The sequence below is a fragment of the Bombus pascuorum genome, chromosome 4 (assembly GCF_905332965.1).
Source record: "Bombus pascuorum chromosome 4, iyBomPasc1.1, whole genome shotgun sequence".
NCBI classification, from domain to species: Eukaryota; Metazoa; Arthropoda; class Insecta; order Hymenoptera; family Apidae; genus Bombus; species Bombus pascuorum.
The window spans coordinates 16,245,099-16,254,499 of NC_083491.1; the positions used below are offsets into that span (position 1 = coordinate 16,245,099).

At 30.5% G+C, this 9,401-nt stretch overlaps 2 protein-coding genes across 3 annotated transcripts; both read left to right on the plus strand.

Moving 5' to 3' along the window:
- Positions 1–84: 84 nt before the first annotated feature.
- Positions 85–5,322, plus strand: LOC132906473 (uncharacterized). The gene is made up of 5 exons (XM_060958699.1): positions 85–199; positions 330–430; positions 3,694–3,896; positions 4,311–4,430; positions 5,136–5,322. Exons 1-5 carry the CDS (start codon positions 125–127, stop codon positions 5,267–5,269), a joined length of 633 nt encoding a protein of 210 aa, XP_060814682.1. The 5' UTR covers positions 85–124; the 3' UTR covers positions 5,270–5,322.
- Positions 5,323–5,527: 205 nt separating this feature from the next.
- On the plus strand, positions 5,528–9,314 carry LOC132906458 (uncharacterized). Of its 2 annotated transcripts, none has more exons than XM_060958671.1 (8): positions 5,528–5,957; positions 6,740–6,895; positions 7,024–7,338; positions 7,481–7,639; positions 7,716–7,915; positions 7,999–8,170; positions 8,270–8,429; positions 8,806–9,314. In XM_060958671.1, exons 1-8 carry the CDS (start codon positions 5,835–5,837, stop codon positions 9,216–9,218), a joined length of 1,698 nt encoding a protein of 565 aa, XP_060814654.1. In that variant the 5' UTR covers positions 5,528–5,834; the 3' UTR covers positions 9,219–9,314. The 2 variants fall into 2 exon arrangements, with proteins under 2 accessions (XP_060814654.1, XP_060814653.1); XM_060958670.1 differs by having other exon boundaries at positions 5,536–6,468.
- The last annotated feature ends 87 nt before the right edge of the window (positions 9,315–9,401 follow it).

A 9,401-nucleotide genomic window follows, 5' to 3' on the forward strand; every position in this document is an offset into this window, starting at 1 on the left:
TAGGAGGGTTTTCACTTCTCAATGGCGACCGTAAAATGGCGGACGATGGGAAACAACAAGCGCAGCCGCCCGAGGCGCCTTCTACCGATCACTCGCGCAGTTCAATTCGACATAGAGGAAGAAGATGGCGGCGCTCATCAGGCATGGTTCACTCGTCAATTCTTTTAAGTGTTCACCCACTATCCTTGCCGTGAACACGGTCAGTGTAGAACACTTCTTTTCACGTACACTTTTTAATCACCATCATCATTACATGATACTCCCGATTAGGAGTAAAGAAATTCAACTTACGTAGTTCGCGCACTAACGAAAGTATCATCATTTTACAGACGAGCCTACGATACGATATAACTCGTTTCAAGAGTAAGAAACGTCCTCAGATGCCGACTCGTACGATCAACGATGATAACAGATCTCTCGCTTCCAAAGGGTGAGTAATTTGATTAGATTACAGACTCGTAAGATCGAAATATTCGCGTTACGTCGCGCCGATGGCTAACTGGCAGAGGACACACCGTAGCCATATTGCCGTTTACCCCCTCTCTTTCAAGCACCGACCAATAAACTCTTGGATTTGACAGCTTCTCAGGGAAGACCAACGCGTTTCTAGCACCCTAGCTTCTCTCTAGTTCTTGTGCAACTCTTTTTGTAGTAGACTCATGTGAGTAGGGATGAAATTAATTTAACTTTTTTTGATAATGCTTCTTCAAAATAATTTCATTGTCTTTTCGCGATTTAAATTTAGCATATTGATGACATTTTCTTTTGCTGCATTTGTGTGTTATTCCAACTGTCCAAATAGAAGAAAAGTTTAAATCTGAACAATACTGCTGAAAATTAAAAAATAGTTGAAAAGATTATATTTTGCGATCATCCTTTTGTATAATAGTTACATATAAATTAACCTTGCTATATTTTCCGAATTTTTATATCCCAGTTTTAACAAACAAAACGATTTTGATCGTTTTAAGAAAGATTTTAGTATAAAATAAATGATTACGCGTATGCAACGATTCTTTCATATTTCCCTCAAATTTAAAAAATCGTTCAATATACGATAGCAATATACGATTGAAAGTAATCCAAAGGATATAGCAGCGGGTTCATTAGCTTCTATGCAATTTTTTTTTTAAATATATATGATGACAGATGTAATTAACCTGGTCTTGAAATTTTTATACTCTAATTTAACTTTCATTTTAACGAATGGAAAAACGTTTTTATTACTGTTTGAAGTATTATGTTTTATATTATGAATATTATAAATAAGAAATTAATATGTTGAAAACTTTTATAAATTTTGTCTTACAAATGTAACATTAAATTGTATGAAATGTAAAATTTGAAACATATAAAGTGTTAGATACGTATATTTATACGTATATTATATACGTCATCTCGTAGAGTCAACGCAAATTTAAAGAAGCCTGCGTAATATTTTCACGGAATTGAATTATTAAGTTTGAATTACTAAATTGTGGTGTTTCAAAATTTCAATACAAATTGCATTTTATTAAATATTATACTAAACAATACATTTATTTTTTAGAATGTCACTAGATTGGAACTAAATGACATTTTGGCATTAAAGTAATTCAGATTTATAAGTGCGTATCTATGTATATAAGCTGGATTTGTTTCCACTTTTACATGTGACGTAATAACTAATAGTATATATTTTTGTACGCCAAGTTTTCAGACAATTATGAAAATTCTAAACTTGTTGAAATAGTTTAAGACGCATCGCGTTTGTAAAAGATATTTCGTTATTAAAAAATGCATCAATTCTATGAAATATATTCTCTGCCAAAAAGTAATCTGTTTGTATCTTTATTTGCTATAATTAGTCAAATAAAAAATTTTTTTAAGTCTATGGATCTTTCAAAGGGATAGCAAGATATCTAATTTTATGTTACAATTTCTACAACGCATTCTTTTGAAAGGATGGTCAAGTCCTAGAAATCTATACTAAAAGTTACATGTTTAATTTAAAATCCGAATACAGGAAAAATTACATGAGAAATATCTTAATTAAATATTCATTAAAAGTAATAAATATACGTTTAAATGTAGCAAGGGATAGAATATATGTGAAAAACGGTTTAGTTCCTGGATATTTTAGTTCTCCGGCTGTGCCAGTTTTTATTGAGAACACCTGTTTCGAAGACCAAGTTTCTCCGTCCTTGTAATTAACATTGACAAACTATCGCCCGTCTCTCGCTACATAGATCAGAATTAATGCGTAACAAAAGAAAAATGAAACTGTGCTCCAATTTACGAGAATAATATTCCTCGAACTTTATTTTAATATCAATTAAAAACATGAAACATATGAAATACATGTTACTGGTTTGACGTGCACAAACCAATTTCAATCTGGCTATAAACTCGATGAGTTTCTAAATACGATCCAGTAGTTATTAATCATATCATTTTGATGAAGCGTACTTTTCACTAGAATATGAGAAAAATTTTCCTAGTCACGGGGTTTCCGTACGTTTCGTTTCGTTCCTGGCACATATTGGCCATAACTGTATCCTGAGAAAATACAACTGAGGGCACCACCGTACGGTAGTCGGACATCGATCTTGTCCCCTCCGCTCGAACGCTCCAATTGGCCACCTCTTCTAAGGGAAGCCTCCCTTGCTGCGCTTCATCCGGTAACCAGAGTCTTTTACACGGTACGAAAAGTTTGGCGCGAGTCGTGTCGGGATACATAATCTAGATGAGACGATATTGATTTGCAACGAGCAAAATCAATGGCTATCAATGGTAAAGATAGTTTCTGGAAAACCTGCGTGATACTCACAGGGGATGTATCCCTGATATGTTTAACTCTCGTACACTATTGAAATAATTTCTATATTAGAGCTGATCATGTTAAATGAACTTGTGACGGAAAATTATAATATCTAAATTGATTGATTACAATTCTGAAGCAAGTAATTATATATGACTAGCATACTACTCTTGTATAAAAAATAAATAATCTCTTTTTAATATATTCTCATTTGTTTTGTTTTTATGACCTGAATCCTGAATTTTATTATTTAATACGTAATTTAAATGGTAATTCAGGAATCATGAACGAATGACTGACTCTACTACTTGGATATGGAATATCATTCGTGATTTTTCATGATATATGCATGGACAGTAATAGAATTATAATATTTGGATAGTATAAGATAGTATTAGTTTTAAAGCATAACCTTTCAATACATTTAAACTTTTACCGTTATGTACAAATCGTTTGAGGTTTCGTTTAATTATAATTGATGTGATTTGTAATCGATTCCAAAACAAATTTGCAATTTTACAACGATTATAGCGATATGGAGATAAGTTAAAATTTATTAAATCATTAGTATTGAAATTATAATATTGAACGCTTTACTGAAATATATCGTCTACGAAATAAGAAAACTAAGTGTCATCCGGAAAATCGATATTTTCAACATTTGATAGGACGGAGAAGTTAAAAAATAAAGGAATTTTTGAGATAATCTTTCAATTTTAATGGGTAAATTCAATATTTGTTTTTATTAAATATAATTTTACATTATTTTTGTTTATAATTTATATGTTAGTATCCGTATTAATTATCGATAGATAGAGATAATATAAACGAGAAAGATAATAAATATCATGTTAAATTTACTTTAAATGCAAGAATCATTCCAATTGTTTCAGATTTTTGAGATATCAAAAAGAATACAAGCCATCGGATGATACATACGATAGGATAAATAAAATTTGCGAGGAACAGCAAATTTCCATAAAGTGTGCAACAAAACTCGAGGACCCAGTACAGCGTTTCAATCTTTTCTTAGCATGCGAGCAAGAATTTCAACATCCGATAATGAATTCCGTATTATATAGCATCAAAACAGTTAGTAAGTTTTGCAGAAAATTTCTAAGGTTACAATCTATTATATTATATATAATAAATTTGAATAATTCACACACTCGTTGTATTAATCAATGCTTCCCTTAGTTTTCGATAAAAGTAAGATTTAATGAAAAATTTTATTCATTTTTAAACGAGAAAATATTCTTGAGAAACTTTGGATTTTAAAGTATATGATATTTAAATTATTTGTATTATCGTTGATAATCTTAATAATAAATTATAAATTTCAATTATTATTAAAAGCTTAAAACAAATTAAATAAGATTATTAACAAATTACTAAAAAACAATCTAATACATTTTTCCATGTCGTGTTTTATTTGTGAAATTATTTTTCGACTCTTACGAATATGAATTATCATATTTTATATAATTATAGGATGTATTATATATTCTAGGTGATTTGAAAAAATACTACAGAAAACATGTCAGTAATATAACTCCATTCGATGCTATGCAATCTATGGAATTGCCAAAGAATTTGCATGTTAATTACGATTATGTTCGATTTCATCCTGGTAAGTGTCATATTAAAAGTTTTTTGATTAAGCTAACAGTGTCAGCTGATAGACATATCGATAACAAGATACGTAAAAAGAATTTATGAAATAGTATTTGATGATCTATCTACACAGAAATTGTTTTATCACATTTCCTAACATTTTATATGTCTACCTGAGAAATAACTGCAATTATTCAATGAATGAGGGGGTCACTAATTAATGCCGTTTAAGTAGAAAAAATGACCTTGAATGACTGACTAATTTTCGAGGAATTGTAATAATACAGCCATTCTATGGGAAACATGCGGAACGTTACCATAAGAAGCAATTATACTTTCTAATTTCCTAATAATTGCTTTTAAATTGTACAATATATTGTAGGTATTGCTAAGACAGTGACACAATTAAAGAAAAGTACATTGTTTAGGAAATAGATTTAAGATAGAAAAATATTAATTGTTCGGTTCTTGTTAAATAAAAAATATCTCTCAATTTCCATACAGTTACAACTGTTCTCTTGATTAGTTTATCTTACATTGCTATCTAATACTCTTTCTGTGAAGTTCATTACCTCCTCAAAGACAAAATCATTTAACGGCTTGTCCAAGTTCTTAATTTAGCTATGTACAGTACAGTTAGATGTCTTTTAAGATCGTGTAATTACAAAATTGTGAATTCTGTGTCTTATATAACATTCCAAATTAAATAATAATATTTCAGATACGGATACGTTGTTCAATGGAAAAACAGCATTCCCAAAGAGCTCCACTTTGGTAACTGGATTAAAGTATAAGAAAAAATATTCAGGGCACCAACAAGATGATCCACATTTGGAGAAAATGCTTAAAATTTAAGAACATTAATTAGATTGTACAAAAGATAAATAAATATAATACATTTATAAATATCCTGTGTAATTATTACTTTAAATATTTTTCAATTCGGTTTGTTCTTCTATCATTTGGCGAACTAACAATATCTTTATTTACAAAGTACATAATTATGTATTTACTTTTTTATTGTTATTCGAACTTTTAAATACTTCCTGTATTCAGTTCCTGGTTTAATCAATAAAAATCGTTCGATCATATCACAGACATGTTGAAAAAATATTTCTTATTGTATATCAACAATATACCTTTTTTTAAATCTATCTTCTCCTTTAAAATGAGAGAATACAATTTATGACAATAAAATGTAAAATTTCGTCTACATGACTTTATTACATTTCATTTATTAATATGATTCCTTTCTTTCTTTGTAACAAAATTATTTTTTGTTGTACGACAATCGGCAAAGTAGTAAAGGTGAGGAAGTAGACTAGCATCTTCCATTCTTTGGCAGTACATAATCGAACCATCAAATTCACGTTAGCAACGTGCCTCCAAGACAACGAGCGACTGATTTATTCACGCCTTAATGAGGATTCTTGTCTTACGTAGTACAATAGCAATAATTTTATGCAGGATTATGTCAGGAATCGCAAGTGCAACTGGCCTCTTGGAAGCACGCATTCGACCAACCTATCGGCCTAAACCAAAGGTATTTATCGAAGGAAATCGGCAATAAAAGAATGAATTACGCGACGATACAGTCGGAAAGAAAAGTATCTATTTGTTATTTTACTTTGATTTCATTAAATACTTTATCCCTTAATAACATAAACTTATATTTTATATAATTATAATTATTATTATAATTGAATATAATAATTATTTTATTTTTAATTCCAAAAAGATATTATAGTTATACTTTCATATATCAAAATTCTTAGAATAAAGTATTAGAGAAAATATAAAATTATAGTTGGATTTATATTGATGATAAGAAATATCAATGTGATTATCTGATGATAAGATTAAGATACTACAGTAGTATTTCAAGCATGCGCCTAAACTAATAGTAAATCACGATTATGTTGGATTACCGTGAATGGATCGTAACTGTCGCAAGACCATAATATCACTTTGTTATGATTGCACTATAATTAGATAAATTTGTTATAATTAGATTGTAATCATATCTGAATGAAAAGTTGCAACGCTGATTATACGTAAGTAAATCGCAACTATTTCCATCACAACCGACTACAATAAAATAATTTATAATTGCCTTTTTGTGTTCATATGTACATTGTGTAATTAAATAAATACCAAGTAGTACTTTATGTATTCGTTCCTGGTCGATTAACAAAATATTTTCAGTTCAAACTTCTTCTATATTACCTTTACCGCATTTAAGCAATGAATTTATCGCACTACGTTGCAATATTACGTTTTGTATAGAATGATGACTATATAATATAAATATTTTATTTGTTATAGCTTGTGGAATTGGCAGGTTTCACTAAACCAGCGCCTTTTATTCTTAGACCTTTCTCTGGCCTTTTTAATCCTTATCCTTATGGATGTTCTATATTGTGTAATCACCCAGCAGATTGTGAAGCAAAAGAAATTCTCAGACGTGCCAAAGATACATGGGTAAAATTTACATTTTTAACAAGCATTCATTAAGGAAGCTATGTATTAAATATTAAATTTGTAATATTTTAAACAAGATACTGAAAATGCAATATAAGGTAATACAATTTTCCTTTCATATACTACAGGCAACGGAAGGGAAGGCTTTATTATTACCAGAAGAAATGGATATGATTAGAGCCAGTTTGGTAGCTACATGCAGTGCTACCGATGTAGGTGGGAATACTGGAACTGAAGCGACTAATGATGCTTCTACTGTCCCTGAGGAATTGTTTCGAAAATATACCGAGACTGACTCAAGACCTTTGACTCCCGCACCCACGCTCGCTAGCGGCCCTACTTTGACAAATCGACCGATTCAGGAAGAACATCCGGTGACCTGCGATCTACGTGAACGTATTACGTTAATTCTAGATCTTAGAACCAACTCACGAAAGCAAATGGTTCGTAATTTACCATACTTCTATTAAGGATAGATAGATAGAAAGAGAGAGAAAGAGAGTTATATTAAATATTTATAATTTATCGTACTTCTGAAGTTTATCAGAAAATTTAATAAAATAATATTACAGATTTTATTTATAGGAAAATGAAACGTTCTCTTGGCACGCGTTGACTTTAGAACCACCGCCCACTTACCGGAAAAGTGAAATTTTTGTATCTAAACCCAGTTCAAGACGTACGATACGTACACCGAATCCAAGGGATATTCCAGATATATTTACAAATATAGACGATGAATTGGTATTTATGATTAAATTAATTCGACCATGACGTTAAAAAATACAACACTCTATTGTTAACGAAGAATTTATGTTAGAATTCCAATGGACGCATAGAAGAAGAAAAAGTTGAAAAGCCAACTAAAGAAGTTATAATAATTCGCAGAAGAGGAAGACGATTACGTAAAGGGAAATGCAGAAGAGGATCAGGCTATGGACAACAAACAGAAGTTCGTGATTTATTTGAACCAACTGATACTCAAATCTCGCATATAGGCGATGGATCTAGAAGAACGTCGTTAGTAATGATTCTTTATTATAATATTTTAATTCCTACTTTTTTTAATTACACATTTCATTTATATTTTTCTTTTCTGATAGGATCCATACAAACAACGGGGATGTAGAGAATTTGGCAACCACCCCTAAGAAGACCTCTGCAACGAATAATATGCCTTCTATGATATTTCCTAGTTTCATTGATCCAGATATATTAAAGCATTTGTGCAGAGAATTAGACAGTGACAAAGTGGAAGCAGAGTTTTCAGTTAGGGTAAGATTCGCAAATTTTGTGAAAAATTATTTAGTAATTCAGATAAATTAAAAATTTGTAATTTTAGAAAAGATTTTGTGAAATTAATATTAATTTTAGAGAAAAATCGCATTCGAAGAAGCTCTGCGGGTAAAAGGTGAACATTATTCGCACTCTAGACGATCTCAAATATTTTCAAACCCTGCGCTAGTTGATACACCGCGCGTATTTTCCCGCCAAGCAGCTCGTTTTGAAATTCTCGGAAGTGAAAGTTTACACGGTAAACAATCATTGAATTGTTAATGAATTGGGCTGATCTTAACACTATAACGATTAATGACGTCATGTGATTTTTAGTGATAATTCGCATTTTGTAAATTCTTAACAGAGTTTCCGGCCCTGGTGAAAGTTATTCCCGAAAGCAGTTATAGTGTTAATAAGCGCAAACAGATTTTTAACAAGTTGTTTTCATCACATTACCACACAAAGTTAAAAAATTCCCATAGTACATTGAAATTAGTATCTTTCGTGTATATTATTTTTTTATATAAATAAAAATATTGTTGCGCTATACAGATATTTCAAACAATTAAATTTTTGTAATTTTGCAAATAATGTTATATAATTTGAACAAAATTTTTGTAAATCTTTATCAGGGTTAACAATATTGGGATATCTAAATAAACACGTCTTTGTCACTTCGGGAAGAAAGTTGATTTTCGGAAGAGTTTTCAACAAATTCCAAGAAGATACGAAGGGAAATACTAAATGCATTTCACCAAGCATTGTTCTTGAAGCTCTTCAGGATATGATCGGAAAACCTATAACTCAAGAGCAAGAGGCATATTTAAATCTTACGATTGGCGAAATTAAGGAACCGTTAAATTTTAGAACTTGGTGCGGTTTGTGTGCTGCAGTCGAACGTTTACTCTGCCCATTTCCTTCAAAAGAAATTGATCCACCTACGTGGCTCGAAAGGGTGGATTTTGAAAGCTTAGAACGTAGACTTAAATCCGCTAACGTGGATCACAAGCTGGCTCAGTTTTTAACAGAGATTTGTAAACGATAATTCGTGGAATTATTATAGAACATTTGTGAACAATTAATTTTTTTAAATGAAAAAATTTATAAATGTAAAAATATTAAATAGTAAATTTATAACAAAGTCTGTTTTATCAATTGACTCACGTTTCAGAATAACTTAATAAGTTTTCTAATTATTTAAAAATATTATTGCGATTACAGACAACTA

Coding starts and splice junctions, on each gene's coding strand:
- LOC132906458 (XM_060958671.1), top strand. CDS start 5,835: ATGAGGATTCTTGTCTTACGTAGTACAATAGCAATAATTTTATGCAGG. Junction 6,896..7,023: donor GACGTGCCAAAGATACATGG/GTAAAATTTACA, acceptor CATATACTACAG/GCAACGGAAGGGAAGGCTTT. Junction 7,640..7,715: donor CAAATATAGACGATGAATTG/GTATTTATGATT, acceptor AATTTATGTTAG/AATTCCAATGGACGCATAGA.
- LOC132906473 (XM_060958699.1), top strand. CDS start 125: ATGGCGGCGCTCATCAGGCATGGTTCACTCGTCAATTCTTTTAAGTGT. Junction 431..3,693: donor AGATCTCTCGCTTCCAAAGG/GTGAGTAATTTG, acceptor CAATTGTTTCAG/ATTTTTGAGATATCAAAAAG. Junction 4,431..5,135: donor TTATGTTCGATTTCATCCTG/GTAAGTGTCATA, acceptor ATAATATTTCAG/ATACGGATACGTTGTTCAAT.